The sequence below is a fragment of the Pelodiscus sinensis genome, chromosome Z (genome assembly GCF_052426305.1).
Source record: "Pelodiscus sinensis isolate ZL-2025 chromosome Z, ASM5242630v1, whole genome shotgun sequence".
NCBI lineage: Eukaryota > Metazoa > Chordata > Testudines > Trionychidae > Pelodiscus > Pelodiscus sinensis.
The window spans coordinates 14,941,608-14,966,852 of NC_143085.1; the positions used below are offsets into that span (position 1 = coordinate 14,941,608).

At 42.8% G+C, this 25,245-nt stretch overlaps 1 protein-coding gene across 2 annotated transcripts in view; it reads right to left on the reverse strand.

Annotated features, from left to right (window-relative positions):
- Window positions 1-8,009: 8,009 nt before the first annotated feature.
- HIRA (histone cell cycle regulator) overlaps window positions 8,010-25,245 on the reverse strand; it is a 108,438-nt gene continuing 91,202 nt past the window's right edge. Inside the window, exons 18-24 of one of the 2 annotated variants that reach the window (XM_075898289.2) lie at window positions 18,985-19,146; window positions 18,171-18,229; window positions 16,959-17,064; window positions 14,942-15,064; window positions 12,775-12,938; window positions 10,656-10,744; window positions 8,010-8,985 (exon numbers count right to left, since the gene is read on the reverse strand). In XM_075898289.2, coding sequence (XP_075754404.1) covers window positions 8,869-8,985; window positions 10,656-10,744; window positions 12,775-12,938; window positions 14,942-15,064; window positions 16,959-17,064; window positions 18,171-18,229; window positions 18,985-19,146 — 820 coding nt within the window. In that variant the 3' untranslated portion in view covers window positions 8,010-8,868. The remainder of the gene's footprint in view (window positions 8,986-10,655; window positions 10,745-12,774; window positions 12,939-14,941; window positions 15,065-16,958; window positions 17,065-18,170; window positions 18,230-18,984; window positions 19,147-25,245) is intronic. The other variant, XM_075898288.2, reaches the window with a different exon arrangement.

Consider the following 25,245-nt stretch of genomic DNA (forward strand, 5'->3'; position numbering starts at 1 on the left):
TAGTCCCTTGGCCTTTGGTATGGGGTGTACTTGCGTTTCTTAGTAGGTGGGGTGTACATCCCCAAAGTGTGGAGTGTGGTCCGAGAATCCTTCACTTAAGTGTAGGACCTCGTCTGTCTTAGTGGCAAATAGCTGTTTTCTATCAAAGGGGAGATCCTCTACCTTCGATTGCAATTCTTTTGGGACCCCTGATGACTACAGCCCAAGACCCTATGCATTACAATGGCTGTGGCAGTGGCTCTAGCCACAGTGTCAGCAATATCCATTTCGACCTGGAGGGCTGTTTTTGCTATAGATAAACCCTCATGACGAAAATCTGCTCCTATGCCCACTGCCATAATTAGTTCTTGATGAAAGCAGCGTAGGAGAGTGGGGAGCCCCTTCTGAAATATGAGTGTGCCCCTGAATATGAGACCACTGAGGAGAGTGGTGAAAAAGTTCCTAATCTGAGCGGTGTGCCTGGCTGAGGAGATTTTTGTAACTGCCATGTCTTGCGCAGCACTTTCTTATGCCGAGGTGCAGGAACACTGTCAAATTCAGTCTAACCAGTTTGTTCAGGCATCATACAGGCACTTGTAGGAGCTGGTGGTGGTGGCATATTGTGGCTTTGTGGGTGCCGCTGCCTCAGCAGCACTGACCGGTGCAGTGCGCTTAGGTTCTGACTCTGCTCTTCTGGCTGGTGCAGACTTTCTCTGTGGTGCCGGAGACTGACGGCACCAGGAAACGAGACCCTCTGGGCACCGCTGGAAATCAGCATGCTGGGGAAATCCATGAAGTTTGTGAGCCTTTGCGGGGTGATGAAGCAGTTCTGTCAGCAGGCTTCTGCTGTCCCCATGTGTCCTCAGGTTTGTCTCATGTAGGATGTAGGGACTTCTCCCAGAGGAAGTTTTTAAGCTGCATTTTGCAGTCTTTTGTGGCTCTGGCTGTCATGTTCTGACAGTGAGGGCACTTGTGTACTGCATGAAACTCTCCCAGTCATTTAACACAGGAAGTATGGCCATCAGAAATAGGCATCAAGTCTTGGTATGAGTCACATCTTTTAAACCCGGGGGAACCCGGCATGTTGAAGAAGAAAAGCTGGGGTGGCAGCGCTTGTTTTTTTGGGTTTTTTTAACATTATACGTTGAAGCTAACTATAACTGACTAAGCTTTGAGGAAAAAGTTCTAAACTACTGCCAATAATCTTGATTTTCTCTTAGGAAGAGGAGCACTACTCTGACTCCATCTTCAGCTGAGGACTGTAGGAAAGGAACTGACGGGGCTCATGCCGCATGTGCACTCAACAAACGGCAGGAGCGTGAGATGCTAGGTGCGCAGGCGTAGCGCCTGGGGCAATGCTCACCAAAAATCTCCCATCAGCGGCACAAGGATGCACCGAGACCTGAGTGGAGCACCCTTAGAGACACCACTCACTGAAGAACTAACTGTTCTTTCCTAAGTGAAGTGCTTTCTATTTGTCCTTATTACATTTAATCCTATTTACTGCAAATGATTTCTCCAGTATATCCAGTTACATGTTAGTTTACCATACAGGTTATATGTACAGTATGCAACTCACAATAACATAAATTTGAACATATTTACAGGATATTTAACCAAAATCCACATCATTACTATAATATTTTGCATTCCTTCCAAGATTAAATAGGTATTTAAATACCTTTGAAACATACAAAATTAGAAGAGAGCATTTACCTGAACACCTGATAAGAAGAGCGGTAAGTATTATTTTCCTTTTACCCTTGAGGAAATAAGGTCCAAAAGCTAAGTTACCTGTCTAAAGCCTCAAAAGAAAATTTGTTGCAGAGTCAGAGTCTCTGACCTTAATTAGGTTCTGTATTTTTTCCACTGTCTGATCAATTCATTCTTGCATTATTATTGTTGCTTGTTACTGTATTTGTGCTCTGTAATTTAGTATTTCACCATTGATTGACTGTGTGATCTTTAATTATTTTCAGAGCTTTCTTACATTTTATTGTTAAGAAATGCTCAGAACTTTGCAACAAATTTTATTTTGAAAGAAAGGCGACTTCTGCTTATTTAAAAGAAATATTGTTTGCAACTAACCATCTACAGTCTAGATAAAAAAGAAGTCAGTCAATCTGTATTTTTTTACAAGTTGGCCCACTTCTATAGCATAGATTATTAATGTTCATATCACCTTTGTCACATTTATTGTACTTTTAGAGTTATATTCAAAGTTAAAAACTGTTGCTTGATTTCCCAAAATATCTTTAGAATCTAAAAATGAAACGGTTGAAAATAACGTTTGAACATATAACTTGAACATACATAAATTTTAATTCTCAAACAACAAATAATTTAACAAAAATGACAGGAAATTTCAGTCAACCCCTGATCAGTAGTCAATTAACAGAACAAAATTGTGATCCAGAAAATTAAAAGTGACATACAGGTACTTGTAAAATTAATTTAATTTTATTCTTTGTTATTTGACAAAATCTTAGTAATTTTAAAATGTAATTACTTTGTCTAATTTTCTTCTCCCACAAAATCTAATTCAGTTCTTTCCTCACTGGTAGCCAGGGTGAATATAGCTCTCAAGTGTTTTCATTTAACATATGCTCAATGTATTCAATATGTTAGGTCCCACATAACTGTAGGGTATTTCCACCCTCCCCCAATTTTTCAACCCAATAATGGATTAATAAAAGCTACTTATGTATTGAAGGTGATAAACTCCAGAAAACAGTCTTAATATATAAAAACATGGCTTGCTTTAGGTCCAAGCTACTTGATAGTCTCTCAAACTACATCTCAAGAACCTTAAAGACTATAGACACTGGGATCAGCAGAAAACCTGCCCTACATCGAAGTTCACCTTTAGTACTGAGTAAGACAAGACCTTTAGCATACACAGGCCTAAGACAACAGATTTGGATGTTACGCAGAATCATTTTCTGATAGATTTCTAGCCTTTAAATTTCCTATTTCTTAACTGTTTCATATATTACCACAGCATGGACCCTGTTCAGATTTTTCTACTTTGCAGGCTATTGTCTTGATTCCTACACTGAAGTCCCATCAAGGAACATTAAGTACACATCTTAAAGTAGGAGAGAATGCATCTTTTCATGAGTTAGCCATTTAATTTTCCACGTTAGTTATAAGGCAAGCTCCAAAAGAATCCCTGAAGAGATCAGAGAGATTTCCAAATGATGCAAAAATAGATAAAAAGAAATGTCACATTTCAATGTATTTTTAATTGGTTATTACATCAATGACTTCCTATAGCAAATACACAGGTACCTATACATTTGTTGTGTGTTGGTTTAATCTGCAAACCTACCTTTTTCACTGAAGTTTCTCATTATGATTCCAGGCACAGATTCCCCAAGTAATCAGCTAAATTGGTGAATGGCAGTTCTCACTGGGCAAATAGCCACCTTCAAAGCTTCCAAGTGTTCAGTCAAAAAATAAAATAAAAAACAAGTGATCTGAAAATAATTAAACTATTTGAAGGAGTACTGGACAGTGAATATTTCTCCTTCCTCACACAAAAAAGCTGCAGAGGAAGAAATCAAGATTGAGAATTGGAACTGGTATATGCGAATGGAATCTATGGGAAAATGCAACAAGCATTTTAAGAAAAAAACACGAATGTTAGTTAAGATTTACAGAAAGCCACCCACTTCCTGCTCTTCAGGCCAGAATTATGGCCATTAAATATTAATAGCTCAGTGAGCAATCTTACAAACATATTAGCAGTGGTTCAAAAAGTGGTTCCAGAATTGCTTTTAAAGAAAACCTATAACAGCAAATAATGGTTTTACCCTTTTTGATTGCATATCATGTATAAATCAGGCCTGAAGGGTTTAATTTCTGCATCCCTTCCCAGCTTGATTTTTTTTAAAGCATAAACATATCAGGATCAGGAATGTCAAATCTACTCTTCCCTGATTTTCCTGGACACCACCTTCTTTAGAGCAGCGGTTTTCAACCTTTTTAGACTACTGTACCTCTTTCAGGAGTCTGATTTGTCTTGTATTATTACCCTCAGTTTCACCTCACTTAAAAATTACTTGCTTTCCAATTCAGCACATTCTACTGAAAATTTATTTTAAAATGATAAAAATTGAAGTAAATAAACTGAAATAAAAATATTGTATTTACATTTCTGTGTATTTAGAGCAGTATAAAGTCATGTTATCTGTACAAAATTTTAGTTTGTACTGATTTCACTAGTGCTTTTTATATAGCTTATTTTAAAATTAGGCAGATTTACAATGGCACATCTATACCACACAGAAAATTTCTGCTCCTGCAGTTGATCTTGTGGTAAATTGAACTCAGAGGGTGCCCCCATTGGCACCTGTACTCCTGCTCCTCTGGAGGAACAAGGGAAGCCGATGGGAGCATGTGTGGACAGCATGGAAACACTATGTAAGATATGTCAACTCCAGCTACGTAATTTACCAGCTTCGACCTTCCAATGTAGTGTAGACCAGGCATACATGAATTGTTTTACCTACTGGAAAACCTGTATGTACTCCCAGTGATACATGTACCCTGGTTGAGAATCACTGCTTTAGAGGACTCAGAGAAATGGAGCAAGAGCTATATTTTACCCCAGAAAATAGATGGTGTTGAATATGAATATTTCTTCCCGCCTCAAAAGAGTATCAGCCAAAATAAAAACTATTTTCCTCTCATTTAATCAGGTTTCACTTACTTGGAATCTGAGATTAAAATTCTACTAGTGCTCCAGTCATCCACAGATTTTCAAGGAAAACTAAGTAGACAAAACCTCAATTTATTCTAAACTAAGAAACAAACAGGAGAGAACTCTTTTGTAAAGCAACAAACTTTAAGCCTTTCAGATTATCTTTATAAAATCATAAAAAACCCAGAGAACAAATTTAATTTTTCTCCTCCTATGCAGGTTTATTTATAACTAAATTTAGATTCTGTTGCGAATGAACCGTCATTAAGAGGCTACTGTGAACAAAGACTCAATGCTGAAATACGTCAAGTCCTCCAGTCCTTCCAGCAGAGATAATAGCTACTAGAAATGGGGATTTCATGAAAAGAGTCAGAAGTGAACAGATTGCTAACAGTTCAAAGGGTAACTTCATCAAAGCACTGAGAACTGAATTTAAATCCCAAGAGGGAGGGAGATGTCTAACATTACATAAGAGATTCATAAACCATTTGTAAATCTTAACATTGCAGAGTGAGCAAATACCAAGTTTTGTAGCAGAGAATGGAATGCTAGGTGAACTTTAGTGGAACCGAAAGAAAGTCCTGCTTTCTTCAGAGTAAGTATCCTAACAGCTCAGAGATGGGAAAATGAATAGAAGACAACCTACACTGAGCAACCCAGCAGAAAAACCTTTTCCATTCCCTAAAGATAAATCTTTCTGGTAGCATTTTTTCTACTATTCAGTAGAACCTCCTGAATCTCTGTGGACCAAGAAAATTATGCAAGGACAGAAGATCAATGGCTGGTCAGGAGAAGAAAGTAAGGAAACCTAACCCATCTCAGATAGGTTGATTCAATCAAGGTAACTGTAGCTTCATCCTGACTGATTTTGTTTAGGATGCTAAGGATCAAGTGACAGTGGCAGAAATGAGTCTAGGAGATTCTTGGAGAAGAGAAAGGCAACCCTATAAAGAAGCAACACAAGCTTCCCTTTGAACAGAATTGCTCACATTTCCGATTGGATGTGGTGGCAAAAAAAATCTGTTTTCAGAAATCCCCAGGTAAGAAATATCTAAGTACAGATTTGTCTAGCTCCCACTTATGATCCTGAGTGAAGTGCCTGCAGAGATTGTCAGCTATGGTGTTTTGGAGAACAGGTAGGTAGGCTGCCAAGATCAGGACATCACGGCCTATTCATGAGTCCCAAAATGTCTTGGCCTTAGCATACAGGAAAGGGGGTCTCACTCCCTCTTGACAAATTATATAGTTTACTCTGTCCCTATTGTCTGTCATTGTGTGTGTTGCCATTGAATAACGTTAGATCATGGAAAGGGAGGTTCTATACATCATGGAAATCTTGAGAAGTGAAGCTACGATGTCCTGTGCATTACTAAAACTATACCACTGAAACAAGCTGCCGTATCAGCCATAACAGAGAAACTTACAGCATTGTTCCAGCCAAGAGCTTCTCTTCTGCAATGACTTAAAACCGTTCTTGTATTCTTTTAGCAGATATTCAATAAAAGAGCTAAAAACTTTGTATATTAATGTGATTATATTTTGCCCGTCACCAGACTGTCACCAGAACTGTAGAGTAACAGAAAAGTAAGGTTCAAATTTTTGTGGTCTTGTTATTAGATGCAGTCTTTGAATGGTATTGTCTACCATGCTCATTCACTGAATTCAGTGTGGGGTGGGAAGAAAAAAATCGTAAGCCCCTACCTGTGACATACCTTTTCACTGTTTTTTAGAGTTTGGGGATATAGAAGTAGCAGTGTGCTAGATGGAGGTGGCAGATTTTAACAGTGCTTAATTTATAGGGAGGGTTACTCATGCTGACAATGGTATATACAAGATGTCGAGCAATTTGTGCTGTGTCACCTGCACTTCTTCAAATGTGATATGAAGGATGTCTGCTGACTTCATCATCAGATCTTGAAACTATTTGAAATTATCAGTATGAAACATTGGGTGGAATGTGTGAGAGAACCTCAAATGGGGAAGTAGAGGAAATATTAGAATATGGAGTAATTTCCTCGTTAGTTCTCCTTTCCTGGTCCTCGAATATATCCCTGTTCCTTGGAGTCAAGTATCAGAGGGGTTGTCGTGTTCGTCTGAATCTGCAAAAGCGGTGAGGAGTCTTGTGGCACCTTATAGGCTAACTGAACTGTGGGCGCATAAGCTTTAGTGGGCAAAGACCCACTTTGTCAGATGCCTGCATCTAACGAAGTGGGTCTTTGCCCACAAAAGCTTATGCTCCCACACTTCGGTTAGTCTATAACAGTGGTCCCCAACCTGTGGTGGTGGCCGGGCACCAGGGGATGGGGGCGGGGCCCCCCCATAGCCGCGCGCCTCCCCCCATAGCTGCGCCCGGGGCCGGCGCCCCCCCCCTCCTCCAAGCGCCCGGGGCCGGCCCCCGCTCCCCCCCAAGCTCCGTGCGCCCGTGGCCGGCGCCCCCTCCCCTCCAAGCTCCGCATGCCGGGGGCCGGCGCCCCCCCTCCAAGCACCGGGGGCCGGTGTCGGCGCCCCCCCCAAGCGCCGCGCGCCCGGGGCCAGCGCCCCCCCCCTCCTCCAAGTGGCCGGGGCCGGCGCCCCCCGCCCCAAGTGCCACGCGCCTGGGGCCAGGCCAGCCCCGAGCACGTGGCGGGCGCACAAGAATGCCCCGTGTTGGGGACCACGGGTCTATAAGGTGCCACAGGACTCCTTGCCGCCATTCGTTGGAGATTGTTTAGGAGAAACAGAAGGAGCTGAAGAATGTTGCCTAGCATAATCCACATGAGTAGTGTGCTCTTCAGAAAAGAGTTGCTGGCAGATCGCCCAGAAAAGACTCAGTCTCCTCATAAATAAGCGGGGCTATCTCTGAGAATCTCAACTCTTGCAGTATTGAGTGAGCCAACAGTGACCTGATGAGTCCCATCCATAGAGGTGTGAGGTTCTAATTGCACAGATAGTCTAAATACGTATGAGGGAGTAGAAGATGAAGAGCATACTGTCTTCTTAGTCAAGTGCTTAGAACTGGTAGTATCTTGCCCATATATCCTTGGTATGAGACACAAGGATGCATATGCTGCATGTGCAAACCAGATATTGCCAATGAAATCTTCCAATTGAAGGTGAGCATGCACACTTCAAGTAGAGTACCCACAGGGACACTACCTGAAATAGTAGTAGTTACAAAAAGAAGATTCTGGATCACTCCAGTAAAATCAGTGTTAACATGAACTTCTCTCGCACTTGGAGAGAAAAGATTCACCCAGAGAAATTAGTTCAATATTGATTTCTATGCATGTTTAACATGATTAAAACTTGTATTACTGTTCAATGCTGCTACAAGAAGCACGTGATTATCAGAGCAAGACCATACTTTTTTTTAATCCAATGCAGTGTTCATTTATTTTTGTACATACAAAAAGAGCTGCTCCCTTTTGATTTCCCCCACCCCCAAAAATCTCTCCTTTACAAACAGTTAAAAATTAAAAACCAGATGACAACATGTTAATTTTGGTACAATTATTTAGCAATATAGCTGTCATAATTAGGAGTTAAATTTCCTACAAGGTAACTTGTAGGGAAATCCTGATTATTGGCCAAATAAAATTTCATATTACAAGTTAGCAAATTCTAGTACAAAAATAGTCCTTGTGTTAGAACAGCCTCTTATAATTATATTCACAGGTTTGAGTCTATTGGCTGCATAATACCTTAATATTTTATGACATTTCTTTTTATATGGCTCATTCATCTAATACACTATAGTGTTGAGCCTTGATCAATCCTCAGGCAAAAAACCCTTAACAGGGTTAATATGCTGCTCAGTGTACTTTGAAGTACTGTGCTTTTCACAGGACATCCAAAAATCCCCAAACTGTTCTCAGCTAGTCTCCTTGATATTACAATGAGATCCAGATGTAAAAGTACCCCCCAGAAGTAAAGATCCACAACCTTCTGTAGGAACACAAGACACAGCTTTGATGTTCAAATTCCACTTGGAAAACAGGTCCCACACCTCCACTCATTTGCACCTATGCCTTGTGAGCTTCTTGAGAAACTAAATCTTATCACTCATGAAACATGTGGGGCCATTCTTGTATTGCTCCTTTCAGGAGTATCCCATTCTGTCAGGGCTCTCTCCTCTTCTGTCTCTGGCTAATGCTGTTCAGCAGTTTTCCTTAGACCAGGCCCTTCAGGGAAAATCTGGGGAAATACTATTTGTCTCTTAAGATGTCTAGCTGCTCTTGATATTCTGTGAAAAGTCTCTGGAAACGGAGGTTCTGTCCAATGACAGGAAGCAGTTCTTTCAGTAGCTCTCTCTTCCGTAAACCCTGCACAAAAATGTCAAAAATCCTCAAATTTATTTTATATCATTTATATAGGCACTTGATACAGTGTGGCCTCTATATTACAGAGCTATTTATTTGGTGTCACTTCTTGTTATTTAGATGTCAAAAGTAATAATAATAAAATCATTGGGAGTTCTTGTTGCTGCCTCCATGTTCTTGTTGCTGCCTCCATGCGGTGACAGAAAGGGCACATGTTGCCATTTCATAGCAGCCCTTTCAAAGGTATATACCTGGTGAATGGAGAGCATAAAAGGTGCAATCTATTCCATCTAATAGGTATGTAAGACAGCAATGAAGTGGAGATAATGGAATTGTTAAGTGCTTGTAGCCAGTGCCAGAGAGAATAAAGATGGTTATTTAGATAATGGAAAGGATGGATTAGGTATCAAATGGAAGGGATTCCACAGTGGTCTTTGGGGATGGCTTGCTTGCTATGCAATTTGCAGTATATTTGATCCTAAAAGGACTATCAATCTTCCCAACAGTTTAAAAGTTACACAAATTAAGGAGAAATGTCTTCTTCCTTAACAACAGTGGCTGCACAAGACTTGGCTCATTTGATTTACTTACTACTTTGTGAATGAGAATCATGTTGACACAGTTTTAGAAACAGCACTTATGTTAAGCAAAAACACTCCTTTTTTTAAAAAAAATAGAACCCCTCAACAATGACAAGAAAGCCTTAGTAGTGGACTTTTAAAAGTAAATGAAAATTACCAATTTAAAAGTCTCAGAAGGGCAGCCGTGTTAGTTTGTAACTTTAAAAACAACTTTTAAAAATAAGTCTACCTGTGGCACCTTAGAGACTTATCTATCTATCTTTGTGTGTATATATGTGTGTATATGTATGTATCATGAGCTTTTGTGGGCTATTTGTCTCTCAAAAGGTCTTGGTGTTCTTCATATGCGTTTTGCCCACGAAAGCTCATGATACTATATATCGGGATGGACAATAATTTTCGCAAGGGGGTCACTTAATGAATTTTGGTATGTGGTCACAGGCGGGCTCCTACCCTAGAAGAGGGGGGAGCCTGGAGTGCTAAGGGCAGAGCTGGGAACTAGCTTCCGACAGAATTGTCTGGGACCTCTGGGTTTGAATTAAAAATACATCAAAGGGCTTGCAGCTCCTGGCCACGCTGCTACCACATTGCTGAGCAGCCACTTAGGATTTCTGTGGTCATTTAAAGGATTCATGGCTCTGGCCTTTGCCAGGGTAGCACTATGATCTGGAACTATTTAAATAGGATCCTGCTACCTGAGCCACTGCCAGGAAATTTGGTGGCATGGGCAGCAGGATATAAATACAGAATAGTATTAGTCTGCAGGTTGGATCAAAGTGTTAGGCAGGCTGGATCTGGCTCCTGGGTCCACATCTTGCCCAGCCCTGATATAGATACAGATACAGATATAGATATAGATATGTCTGTAAGTTACCACAGATCTACTTGTTGTTTTTAAAAGTTATCTGAACATTTCAAAGGATAGATCAAATTTTGGATTCTCCACTTTGGCAGGGTATTTTTAAATGTTACCAAAAGAAACTATGAGAAATAATGTAAAGTACATTCAATAGTTTAAATTAAAGCTGCTTAGTTTATACACAAAAGGAGTATCTCCTATAATATATTTAAGCAATAAAAACCAGCATTTACCACTACTGTTGATTCCCATTGACTTCCAGTTGAGTAATGGACTGGACCCAGTAAATCCTTGCATAATTCTCGCAGGCGATATTCAAACCCTGAGGATGATCAGAAATAAAATTGCATTCATAAACACCCACTACACAATATAAATAGCATGCAAGTTAAGATAATTACAAGTATCTAGACAAGAACAACGTAAGGGAAAACCAATATGATTTCTGTAAAGATAAATTGTTCCTCCCTAACCAGCAAGAATTCTTCTAAACACTAAAATAGAGTATAAAGATAGGCTGGTGGGTTTATTCTAGACTTCAAAAAAGTTTTATCAGTAATTCTCCACAAAAAGGCTGTTAAAAGTGATGTACAAAGGAAAAAAATAAATATCACATTGTTTATTATAAATACAATCCTAAAGACACAACTTCCAAGCCATCCTTCCTAAAATTCTACTTGTTTTTTTATATTACACGTCTTGTGTGTCCTGGTAGATTCTAATAATACAGAAAGCTAAGTAATTAAAAGAATTAAATTTTAGTAGGACTATTTAAAACTTGGTTTCTTTGTTTAACACTAATTTAATGCCAATACTTAAAACAGCTTGGAAAAAGGATGCCATTGATAAAGACTCAACGTTCTCTGCCTGTTGTAGATAGGTCAGAGTGTTTACAATAATCTTGCTTCCAGATCCACACTAAGAGATCCTTCAGCAAAACTAAGAAAGACCAGATTCAACATTCTTTTTATTTATATGATAAAAAAGCAAGACAAACACCATAAAAAAACACTCTCAAAAACTTTTCAATCCAACTTTACATCAGAAAGCAGCAAAAAAGATCAGCAGCCCATTTTTTAAAGAAATCTTTTGCAAGGACACTTAAGGTAACTTGGTATGTGAGGTAAAGTTTTGAGAGTTAAAAAATTGGTAAAATTGGCTAGGAATTAGGAATCTATGTAAGAATAAATAAGATCAATATGAGGACTGATATCTTTCAACATTTATTAATTTGGAAGAATGGGTAAACAATGATGTGGCATAAAGCACTGATATCAAAATTGAATTTACAGAGTAGATTTAATGTAGCACATATCTTTCAATTTGCCAGTTAAGTTATACTCTGAATTAGAAAAGTAAGTATCATTATGGACATACCAAGAATTAAATATTAAACTTGGGTAAGGAGGGGCTGAAAGAACCACATTTACTTAGAGAAGTATAATCTAGTGCACTGAATTTGGGACTGACACACAAAAACTCTGGAATCTGATTCTAAATTTGCCAGTAATTGAGTAATTCAGTGTGTGGCTGTAGATGAGCCACTTAATCTCATACAGTTTTCCCATATTTAAAATGGTTATGTGGGTGAGGAGAAAATCCAATATAGAAGAGAATAAGATAATGAAGACCATTTAATTTGCAACATAGACAAGTGAATGTATGCTAAAGAATTGTGAAATCTGAAAGGGACAGAGAAGGCCAATTAGTTAACCATATTTAACAATATAGGAAAAATTGTATTAAAAAATAAATTCAAAAATTGGAATTGAACAACATGGAAAGTTATACCCCCGTTGCTTTTGCACAAACAAAAAACATGTAACTCACTGCTGCATACTAGTACATTGACTAGATTAGCAGACTTTTTCCTTTAAATTTAGACATTGACAGGAATATGAGTAGAACTTCTGCAGCTATATTAGCTATGGCAAAAGTCGCAAAGGGTTAATAATTCCTCTGCTTCAGGACAAAATGTGATCACCTACTGAATCAGAAATAAATTTTCCTCATGGTGCAGTATTGAAAATTACATGTTTTATGGGAGAGTTGCACCTTCCTTTGCAGCATACAGCATACAGCTATTATAAAGACATTATATAGATCTTGATAGATTATTTGAGTATTAAGCTATAAGCATTTCTATTCTTATATCTAGAAATGGTACGTCTCCTCGCAATACACTGTTTATATTCAACATACAAGCAAAGAAGGCTCCACTATGGACCACCTTTAGAAACAAAGCTGATTTTTTGTGTTTAATAACCAAAGAGATGCCAAACAAAAGGACATTAGAATAATCACATACAAAATGAGACCTGCAAAGAAAGAGCATTGCATACCATAGCTCACCTTCATTAACTAGGTACCGTGCATAGATGAGGAGCCAATGGCGGTATTCGTAACTGGATTGTAATATAAGTGCTGCTGCTATCTGATTCTCCAGGTAAGCCAGTGTTGCTTCCTGTTGTACTAAATGAGGCATGGAAAACAGTCTTGCAGCTTGCCTTCCTGAACTATAAACCAAACATGTAAAAAGTCAGAGATCAATTGGAAAAAACTTCCCCTGGTGCAAAAGCCATTCTTCTAGTCTTTCACATATCAAAAGTATTTGGTACTTTTCCAGTTTGAATCAAAGGTAGCACTGCCTATAAATCTTCTGAACTTCTCTCAGATAGAAAGGTCCTAGAACCTATTTACATTGGCATCAGGCCTAGACAACCCACCAGGGCATTAGGCTCAGTGATCCCCCATTCACTTTGGCTTTTCCATCTAGGGAACAGCAATCGATAGGTGCCTTGAAAAATCATTCACTCAGTTTGATCATACGGACTCTAGATTTTATAATACAGTACTGTATTGGTCACTTGTTCCTTGTCACTCATCCCTCTCCAACCACTGAAACCTCTCAGGTGCCCAACTCCACTCTCTCTTGCCCACTGGGGTTCTTCACCAGCTCCTCAAATACCTCTCTCCTTTCTACTCTCCACCCCATAACCCTTTCTTCTTGCCCACTTCAGTCCTGAAAATGTACCATTGACCTCCACCACAGCAAAGGTCAGTTTACACAGTTTCATTTATATTACAAAATCAAACCTGTAACCAAATGAACAAAATTTAACTGCCACAGTAAGTTCCTAGCATCATCCTGATCCCACTTTGCTCTTGTGCTGCATCCCTTTTGTCCTTCATCTGTTTTTTTTCTCTTTAATGTTATAAGCTCTTCAGGATAGGGCTGTCTTCCCTATGTTTAAATAGCCCCTCAGGAAACTAAGGCTGTGTCTAGACTCGAGGGTTTTTTCGAAAAAAGTAGCCTTTTTTCGAAAAAACTTCTCTTGCATCTAGAGTACAGCCGCGTTCTTTCGAAATTAAATTGAAAGAACACGGCTTTTCTTTCGATGGCAAAAAACCTAATTTCACGAGGAAGAACGCCTTTTTTCGAAAGTGCTCTTTCAAAAAAAGGCGTTCTTGAATGCAAACAGGGCTTTTTCGAAAGAGAGCATCCAGACTGCCTGGGTGCTCTCTTTCGAAAAAGCGGCTTGCTTTTTCGAAAGTACTGCTTGCAGTCTAGACGCTCTTTTTCGAAAGATACTTCAAAAAAGCCTCTTTTGAAAGAGGCTTGCAGTCTAGATGTAGCCTAAATGAAGGCTAGTTTTATAATTCATCTTTATACAAGGCTGGACATTTTTTTGAAGGTAACTACAATATTCTAATAAAATTACTTTTTCAAGCAATGAAAACTTCTTTACAAACTTTAACTAATTTTTCATGTGGATATTTTCTTTTTTTACAAAATATATTCAAACTGTTATTTCCATTCTTTCTATTTTTAAACCCAAATTTTCTTGACTTCTTTTTAAAGGAAAGAAGGAAATTTAAATCCCATTTCCTTCTTACAGCCCCTCTCATTTGGACATACACATTAGAAAAATAAAATAAAACTAGGCTATGTAGGAGCATATACATTAGAATCCAGGGATGTAAGCAGCAGATGAAGATGAGCTACTGAGCTATCTAAGGAAACCTCCACTGGCTCTTGCTTTTCTCTGGTGATATGACCAGAAGTCACTTGCTGCATATATTTAACTAATAACCACCCAATCTTCCTTAAAATACTTAAAAGAGTGTACAGATAAAAGCCAACTAAGAAGAACCGAATAAGCCAAAATTGAAGCTTGTAGGCCAAATCACTTTTGCAACATGTTCAATAATTTAGCCATAAAATCACACTGCAACGTTTAAGAAATCCAGTTTAAATAACAAAGTGATACTCTATAAATACAAATGAGAAACACTGCACTAACAGGTAAGGAAGACTAATAAAAGTAGCATTATTAAGCATAGTGTGCAGCCACCTTCATACCACCCAAATATTCCCTGAGCTAAACAGATACAAAGTTACAAAAACAGAAAGCTTAAACAGAAGTTAACTCCAGACAATTCAGTTGACTCTTTGTGAAGCAAAAACAGACCACTGGGCTGATCAATGAACACAAATAAAATGCCTAAAAATGCATACTTTGATGTCCGTCCCTGTATTATGGCTAAAGGTCCTGAACACAGCATGGCTTCTTGTGATGGTAAACTATTCCTGTAGTCTGCACATTGTGCTAAGGAGTCCTGTTTATCAGAGACAAGATTCCTGGGAGGAGGGAGGAAAAAAAACACAACATATTGAATAGTGGATCAACTGGCAGATGACTGTTCTATTCTGTTTTATACTCTATTTGCATTTTCACCATGAAAATTTTATTAAAGCTAATATTAAAATGAGATCTAAAACACAGGTTAAGAAAGAATGTCTGTATATCTTGGTATAGTGTTTAAATGATCTAAAAATACAAAGATTGGTTCCAAAGTCATACAATATATATAATATATAATCAACAATAACCCCAATTTAGATTAATAAATGTAATGATACACACTGGTGCAATATAGAAGGCTTTGGGCCAAACCCTGCTCACTTTATTTACTCACAAGGCCCATTGAAGTTAATAGGATTAACCACATAGCCTAAAAAGGATTGGACTTGAGGTCTGGAAAGTATAAGAGAAAATCCACTGCTCCTTTTACAGGTTGCCATACTTGGAAATGGCATACTGGAAACAAAAATTTACATCCATGGTAGGATCAAGGCCATATAGAAACAAAGCATTATTTTCTCATCAGGAAATTAACTTTAGTCCAAATCCTTCCATATACTAGATGTACTCTCAGATTGCGAAACAGGCATTTTGGCACTTTCCCTTAAGCTGAGACTATGATGCCTCCTTCATACCGATAGGACAGTTGACAGCTACAGCTCCTTCTTCCTACATGAGTTTGACAGTCTGGGGAATTGGTTGCTCACATGAATGTCACCTGTATGCTTACTAGACAACTAAGATTAAACAATGGCACTAATAGTTACAGTAATCTTGATTATTTCATGATGATTACTTTGAGCTGGTGATATTCTTTTACATCAGTCTGAAGATATGGCACAAACAGAAAAGTGACAGGAAATTTAGTTATGGCTGAGATTCCAGCCTCCAATTTTCACTGTTTTAACTGGAGAGAAAAAGATAGCAGGTTTTAAACGTAGGGTCACAACCTTACCTTTGAATAGTATCAAGGCCAAAACAGATATAAACTAGAGCCAGACAGTAAAAATTAGATTTTATCTAGAGTGTTTTCCCTTGAATTTATTTAAAGAATGATCCCATAATCTAAACATACAAACTACCCTGGAAATATTAGAGAGCATCCAAGTTTTCTGACTGCTATTCCAGATTAATTTTTTCCAGAAACTATTACCTTTTACATTCAGAACTCATGAATGTCTGAATAACCCACCTGTTTTAAATGCATGTCAGCTTGCAGGCAACGATAAGCAACTTATGACAAATCAGAGTATAAATGTAAGGAAATAAATTTCTGTTTAAGCTTCTAACTTACAAGGTTTATTTTAACCAATACCAAATTATAAAAACAAGAAAAGGACAGGTCTAGTCATCTATGTACTAGTACAGGTTGGACTTCTATGGTCTGGCACCCTCAGGACCTGACCAGTCCCAAAGGAGGGAGTTTGCTGGACCAGGGGAAGTCAGCCTCTCTGGTAACAGACTCTGGGCTCTCCTGGAATCTATCAGCAAATCGCTAAGCTCCCCTGGCTCTCAGCCACAGGACCCCCAGCTCCTCAGCCAGCCCTGTGGCCACAAGGGCTCCATATCCAACCACGGGGACACCGGGTTCTTCTTCCCTTGGCCGCTGGAGCTCCGTGGCCCTGAGGCTGCCCTGGGGCCCCAAGACTCTACTGCCGAGAGCTGGGGCTCTCTGGTCCAGGGGCTCTCTAGATCAGCAATATCCATGGTTCTGCCAGACCAAAAATGTTGCTGGACCAGAGGGGTTCAACTATACATGTGGAGCAAAGTAGCAGACAAGCGCAGAGTGTGTTCCTGTTCAGGTTAATTTTCAGAGTATAGAATTACGGGGCAGTCAATCAGAACTGGAATGCTAACACAGCCAACTTTATACAAGACTATACAACTTACCATGCAGAAAGAGAAGGATTAAAACAATATGCCTTTCCATCAGACAGGCTCATTACTGGTATACCATGTTGAGTCAACAAAATTTGAGAGACAGATGTATCACTTCCTACAGAGTAAAACAGATCTCATGATTTCCTCTAAAGTAACCATTACATAACATTTAAAATTCAACACATTTAAAGTGCTGTACACCTATTAATTAATCCTTGCAACCACCCTTCTGAAGCAGATGGGATATTTTACTGACAGGGAAGAGGAGGCAAAGAGATGAAAGCAAGTCAGAAGCAAAGCTGGACTTAGAGCTCTCAGCACTGAGCTCAACATACTATTACATGTGCCATTTCTTTGTAACTATTATAATGTGATCTTGAACATAAATCAATGGTTGGTTAAAATGGAAATATTTGCAGTATCTCAGGGCAAAGTAGTTGCCTCTTTATTTTTTCTGTCTTTAAAAATAAACTTTTCACTTTACATATAGTTCCATGTCAATCTCCTAAGAAACTATGCTTGGGAAGGTGTGGTATCAAAGATAAACATCCTATAACACTAAGATATTCATTGTTTCCTGTTCACCAACATGTTCTGATTCTACTGTTCAACAAAGCATGTTTTGCATACAGGACCAATTGACCAGGACTTGATAGCTGTCTGTCTGAGAAAACTTCTGCGGTTTGCTGGGTTTATATACCACATACACGCGCACAAATATTTCTCAAATTTCTCTTGATTAGTACTACTAAGACTAAAATACAAATAGGGAGCCAGTGTGTTTCTTGTAACACTTTTTTTTTTTTTTTTTTGGCAAGGACAAAATAGATGTGTTAAATGGAGAGAATTGCTGATCAATAGTTTTAAATAGCTGATTATATTCAAGATATGCACCATGGACTGCAATAGTTGTTACAGGATTTATATACCAGGTTAGAAAGTATTTCATGATACATCTACAATGCTTAATTTCAACATTTAAGAATAAAATTACAGGCTCCTAAAGAGACTGCTATCTCCTTATATTTTTATCTTGATTATTTCTGTGGTAATGAAACATTATCCAGTTATTTCCATTTAATACCCAACTACACACAGAAGAAAACCTATTTATTTTTTCTTTATGAGGTAGGTAGAATTCTAGTACATTCATTAATGGCTAAACATAGTACAAGACAGCAAAAAGGCTAAGGTTGGCAGGTAAATTTTCTCTTTCATTACCTGCTAATATTGTTTGTAGAGACTCGTCTTTGACAACTGCTGACTGTTTATGAACATCCCTAAAGGGAAAGAAGAGGGGTGGGGGGATCTATACATTAAAAAGAAATGAATACTCCAATCATATAACAAACCAGTTTCTAAAATGTTCCTGATTAAAATTTGTAATTTAGTATTCTCGTCATTATTTCGACAACACAATTTTGGCAGCCATAAGAAACAAATTAGCAAAGAAGAGCTGTATACACCTCTGCTTCAAAAAACAATTATAACCAGCATTATTTTCACATCTGTAGTGCTTTGTGTTAGAAAATTTCATCACATTTTGCAAACATTAAGCCACAGTAGCAGAGTTGGGAACTAAACCCATGTCTTCTGACTACTAGGCCCATACTCTAGCCATTAAATAACACTCTTTCAAATTTCAATGTTGGTTTACTAAAATTAAGATTTGAATGATTTCTATGTTTCCTTTTTTCCCTAAATTCTACAGACTAAGATCATGCTTTCCTAGGAGATGGCACAAACAAATAACTATCGGTAGGATAAACTATCTACTTCCTAGGGTGACATTCACCTATGTGGAGTTCCACTTAAATCTGTAAGAGACAGCAGGCAGGACACCTCTCCACAGGGATGAATTTCACTTCCACAAAAGAGACTAGATCAAAAGTGAACCTGTTTTGATGCAGAGCACCAACAGGCACACACCAATTAAAAAAACCTATCAGCCCCAATCAAAGTAATTATCTGAAGCACAAAAATAACCAGTCAAACATACTCATTGGTAGTCATGGCAACATAAATTAGTACTCACCAAACAGACAGTGTAGCAATTGTGGTGAGAGCCATGACATAGGAACCTGTGCAATGTAAAGCAGAGACAGGCGAATGCAATATAATGGGTGGGAGAAGGCGACGCCCACAAGCTGAAAATACAGATAAGGTCCTCTTCTCACAGGCTACACTCACCACATCACTGAAAATGATCAAAAGGAAACATTAAAACTCAATTAAACAAAAAAGACATGATCTCGTGTGTTATCATACAACCTGAAGGAGATCCTACTGGTAATTGTGACGGACAAAAAACTGCATTCTAAATTCAAGTCTGCAGATGGAGGACAATACAACATATCAGTGGGGAAGGAAAGAAGGAGTGCCTGTCAGAATAAGCTTAAACATACTGGCCATATGAAGGAGAGAGGTTTTTTGTTGTTGTTTTTTGTTTTTGTTTTTTTAAACAAGATTGTTTACACACACATAAGAATGTATGGCCTATCAAGACAGTGGAATGGTAATGCTTTCTTTAGAAGGTAGGGAGGAAACTATGTACTGCAAAACCACTGCAGAGGTGAAAGCAGGGAATTTCTAAGTCACAAAATATAAAAGAACCTTTCATGGTGATCTGAGGAGAAGAGGTTACTTACCTCGTAACTGTAGTTCTTCGATATGTGTTGCTCATGTCCATTCCGATTAGGTGTACGCGCGCCGCGTGCACGGATTCCAGAGCTTTTTTCCCTTAGCAGTACCCATAGGGCCAGCAGGGAGCCCCCTGGAGTGGAGCCAGTATACCGGTGCATATATACCCCTGCTGGCCCTCCCACCCCTCAGTTCCTTCTTGCCGGCTCCTTCCGACACGGGGAGGTGGGTGGGATGCAGAATGGACAGGAGCAACACATCTCGAAGAACTACAGTTACGAGGTAAGTAACCTCTTCTTCTTCTTTGAGTGCTTGCTCATGTCCATTCTGATTAGGTGAGTCCCTAGCCGTGTCCCCCCTCCGGAGGCGGGGTCAGAAGGTGACTAACTATTATCTTATCATTCTGCAGAACACAGAACTGCCGTCCCGACAGCAGCATCCTCCCTGGCCAGCTGCGTGATTGCATAATGCTCTGCAAAGGTGTGCACTGATGACCAGGTTTCTGCCCTGCAGATCTCCAGGATCGGCACGCAGGCCAGGAACGCCGCTGACGTCGCCCGGGCTCTAGTGGAATGTGCTGTTATGCGCGGCGGTGGTTTACCCGCGCCCTCGAAGCACAGTCGAATACAGGAAGTAATCCACGAGGATATACACTGCGTTGAGACTGGCTGACCATACATCCTTTCTGCCACTGAAATAAACAGTTGATTTAACTTACGAAACTCTCGTGTCCTATCTATATAAAAAGCCAACGCCCTCCTAACGTCCAGGCAGTGCAGAGCCTGTTCCCTGGGCGACGCGTGTGGCTTAGGGTAAAACACTGGCAGGTAAATATCCTGGGACATGTGGAAGTGTGAGACCACCTTGGGAAGAAATCCCGGGTGTGGACGTAACCTCACTTTGTCTTTAAAAAACACCGTGTAAGGTGGTTCTGAGGTGAGAGCCTTAAGCTCAGACACCCGCCTGGCAGAGGTAATGGCCACAAGGAAAGCTACCTTGTAAGATAGATGTGTCAGGGAGCATGAAGCTAGGGGCTCGAACGGGGGCTTCATAAGGGCAGTCAGGACCAGGTTAAGGTCCCATGCCGGTACCGGAGACCTCTCATATGGCATCAACCTGTCGACTCCCTTTAGAAACCTTTTAACCAAGGGGTTGGCAAAGATAGACCTTTGGCCTCCCCCGGTGTGGAAGGCCGCAATGGCCGCCAGGTACACCCTTAGGGAGGCTGTGGCCAGGCCCTGTTTCCGCAGGTGGAGAAGGAATTCCAGGACAGTCGGAACCGCCCCTTCACCTGGAGCGAGCGTCCTGCCCCCCAGCCAGAAGTAAACCTCCTCCACTTAGCCTCGTAGAGAGCTCTAGTGGACGGCTTCCTACTTTCCAAGAGGACCTCCTGGACATCTCTAGAGCAGGCTCGCTCCATCACTGAGAGCCACTGAGGAGCCACTCTGCTAGGTGGAGAGATGGAAGGCTCGGGTGGAGTGCCACCCCGGCCTCGCAGCTCTGAGTGATTAGATCTGGCACTAGGGGTAGCCTGAGCGGGCCCTCCACAGTCAGATACAGCAAGGTGGTGAACCAGTACTGTCGAGGCCATACTGGCGCTATCAGGATGGCCCGAGCCCTGAACCTCTGCACTCTGAGGAGTGTGTCGTGGATCAGAGGGAACGGGGAGAAGGCATAGAGTAGGCCCCTGGGCCAGCTGACCTGCAGTGCATCTCCCCGAGAGCCCTGCCCGTGCCCCATGTACGAACAGAACTCCCCGCACTTGGCGTTGCTCGGAGTCGCGAACAGGTCCAGGCGGGGAAACCCCCACCTCTGGAAGACCTCGTGAAGTACATCCCCCCTTAGCACCCACTCGTGTGCCTGGATTGAACGGCTGAGCCTGTCTGCCAGCCCGTTCCTGGTTCCTGGGAGGTGAGACGCCTCCAGAGAAATGCTGTGGGCTATACACAGTTCCCATAGCTCTAGGGCTTCCCGGCACAGGGGAGAGGAACGCGCCCCACCCTGTTTGTTGATATAGAACATGGCCGTAATGTTGTCTGTCAGCACCGCCACCACTCTGTTCTGTAAGTGGGGAAGGAACGCCCTGCAGGCCAACCTGACCGCCCGCAGCTCCTTGATATTTATATGGAGGCGAGCCTCCTCTGCCAACCACATACCTTGTGTCCTGAGGTTGCCCAGGTGAGCGCCCCATCCCACGTCCGAGGCGTCCGTGACCAGCTGCACCGACGGGGACGGCTTGGTGAATTGGACCCCGGCACACACCGTGCTCTCGTCCTTCCACAGTCCAGCGAGCGCAGGACGTCCTGGGGGATAGTTACCATCGCATCCAGCGGCGACCTCAAGGGGTTGTGCGCTACCTTGAGCCACCCCTGCAATGGGCGCATGCGTAGCCTGGCATGTTGGACCACGTAAGTGCCCGCCGCCATGTGGCCTAGCAGCCTCATGCACGTCCTCGCCGTCGTAGTCGGGAACTCCTGCAGCCCCACTACCAGTGATTGAATGGTCAAAAATCTGTCTCTCGGCAGGGACACCTTGCCCATAGGCGAGTCCAGACGGGCCCCCACAAAGTCTATGACCTGCGTGGGCTCCAGCAGTGATTTGGCCTCGTTTATGAGGAGGCCGAGGCCCTCGAACAGAGCTCTGGCCCTCGAGACATGGTCCAGTACCTGTTCTCGAGACTTGCCCTTTATGAGTCAGTCGTCCAGATATGGGAACACCTGGACCTTGTGCCGCCTCAGGAATGCGGGATTCGGGAGGAAGCTGGCTGGCAAATTTTTGCATGGACGCCCACATATTAAAAGCATAATGCCCCAGCATCAGTTGCTGGTTAGCTATACATAGCTGGAGGCCCCCTGTGGCATAGGCCTTCCGGCCGAGCAGGTCCAATCTCCTAGGCTCCTTTGCCTTCGGAGTGGGGCCTGGAGGCCCTTGGCGCTCCTTCTGCCCAGCGGCCTGAACCACTATGGATCCCGGAGCCGGGTGGGTAAACAGATACTCATGCCCCTCCTGGGGTACATGGTATCGTCTCTCGACCCCCTTCTGGGTCGGTGCAATAGAGGCCGGCGTCTGCCACAGGGTTTTAGACAGCTTGTCCACAGTTTTATTCAGTGGGAGCGCCACCCGACCAGGGCCCGCTGCCGCTATGATGTCCACCATCGGATCTAAGTCCTCGTGAACCTCCTCGTGCTGGACCGCAAGGTTGACTGCCAGCCTCCGAAGCAGCTCCTGGTGCGCCCTGGAGTCCATGGATGGGGGCTGAGGTGCGGGGTCGGCCAGGGCCTCGTCTGGTGAGGACGACGAGAAGTCCCTTGAGGGGATTGCCTCCTCGGTCAACTGTGCCCCCGGCTCCCCCTGACCAATCACCGGGGGTCTCGGCCCCGAAGCTATGGGTGAGCCACTTCCAGGTTGGGGGGCTGTCAAGGGGGTGGCAGATGGGGTGCTACTTCTTCGGGATGACCCCACTGCCGGCCCCGAAGGGGGAGGCCCCTGGGCCTGATGGTATGCCCAGGGCGTCCAGAAAGCCCACTGGGGTTGCCCCTGCGATTGCTGCTGGACCATCGGATCCCGGTGAGATGATCTGAGCGACAAGCGGGACCTATGGCGAGGCCGCGACCTATATGAGGGCCCGGTTGAAACCACTGACTCAGCCTCCGACTCCGAAGAGTACTCTGATGCCGACCATGAAGGCGCTGATGAAGACTGCACCCTACGTTGGTCTGCCATGGCCAATGGCTTGCCCCTGTGCACCACCCGCAGTGCTGGTGGTGGCATGAGTGGAGGCCTTTGCTGCGGCGGTACCGCGACCGGGTGCATCTGATAGACCGGTGCGTACCCCTCTGGTGCCATCATGTGCACCAGTGCCGCGCTCTGCTGCTGTGCCCCCAAGGAGTAAGCAGGGATCGGTGCCGGGAGCGGCAACAGCACCGGTGCCGTGCGGGGCGCCTGTTGCGGCACCGCAGGCGGCGCGTAATACGGTGCGGGGCCCTGCACCGCCCAGGGAGCCATCTGCGGTACCGGACCCTGCACCGGTGCCGTCGGCGTAGCGAGCCCACACGCTCCCGGAGTCGCTGCCGGTGCCGTGGGGAGCGGGTCCGGGGTCGGTGCCGGTGTTCGTCCCGACTCCGGTGCCGGTGTTCTCCCCGGCACCGGGGGAAACTGCTGCTGCTGGGCTGAGGCCTGCCCGTTGCCCAGAGGGTCCCACGGCCCAGCCCTGTCCTGCTAGGGGGCACTAGAGGCCTGTGCCGGCGCGGTCCGCTCCTGCGGTACCGGGCCTTCCCCTTCATCCACCGCCATGTGGATGAGGTCCCGGGCTGCCTCAAAGGTCTCTGGGGTGGAAGGCTGACGGACCTCTCCTAGCCCCACTGTCTGCCCAGGGCTCTTGCCCTTGTCTGGGCTGTGCCTCTTCCTAGAGGACTTAGAAGAAAGGTGCCCCTCCTTAGGGTGCACCTTCTGGGCACTCCTCTCTGCCGAGCGACCCCTCGAGCTCTTGGAGGCCCTCGGCACTGGTGACAGCGATCTGCGTCTCGGTGCCCTGCTGTCCGACAGTGCCACTGTCGGTGCGCTGCGGGCGGAGTGAGGTCGCTCCTCGCCCTGAGGCTGCAGTGCCGACTCCATTAGCAGGAGTTTCAGTCGGAAGTCCCTCTCCTTCTTAGTCCTGGGTTTAAAGCTCTTGCAGATAGAGCAGCTTTCAGCTCGATGAGCCTCACCCAGACACTTAAGGCAGTTAGAATGAGGGTCTCCGCAGGGCATAGGCTTGGAGCAGGAGGCACAGGGTTTGAAGCCCTGGGGCCCTGGCATGCCCTCCCCTCACGGGAGGGTTCCACTGCTCCCTTATCTAAATAACTATTTACAGTACTTAACAACTACTTAACTAGATAGAAACTTCAACTGCGAACTATAATACAACGGGTAAGAGATAAGCTGCTAAGAGATAGGCAATAGCCTGAAGCACGCTCCAGCTACCGTCATGGGAGGTAAGAAGGAACTGAGGGGTGGGAGGGCCAGCAGGGGTATATATGCACCGGTATACCGGCGCCACTCCAGGGGGCTCCCTGCTGGCCCTATGGGTACTGCTAAGGGAAAAAAGCTCCAGAATCTGTGCACGCAGCGCGCGTACACCTAATCAGAATGGACATGAGCAAGCACTCGAAGAAGAATAAAAGGTATTAATTACCTTATAATCAAACCACTAGGTGCATGTTTTGAAGATGGTATTGGAATGCACTTCCATCAATAAGAGAATGCTTATACTATAAAAGAAGCACTTCCTACCTCCTTCATTAAAGAGCATGGGAGATTTCATCCTAAATTTTACCTAATTTTTATTTCCATACTACTCTGCAGTATGCTTCCAATCTAAACACTGGTCAAGGTACATGAAATGAACAGGAGTTTGCATGGATGACAGGATATGATGTGAAAGAGAGCTTTGATTATAGCTGTACATAACTTTATAACCAACTTTCTACCTAACAAGCTTGAAACTGAGGTCAGGCTAACCAAACCTTGTGATAGTCTTGGACTAGAATTTGAATCAACTTAGGCCATTGCGAGTATATAAAACATTACAGCTCAAAAAAACAGTTACCTGTTTCTGTAACTGGTGTTCAAGATGTGTTGCTCATATCCATTCAACATAGGTGTGTGTGTTACCACG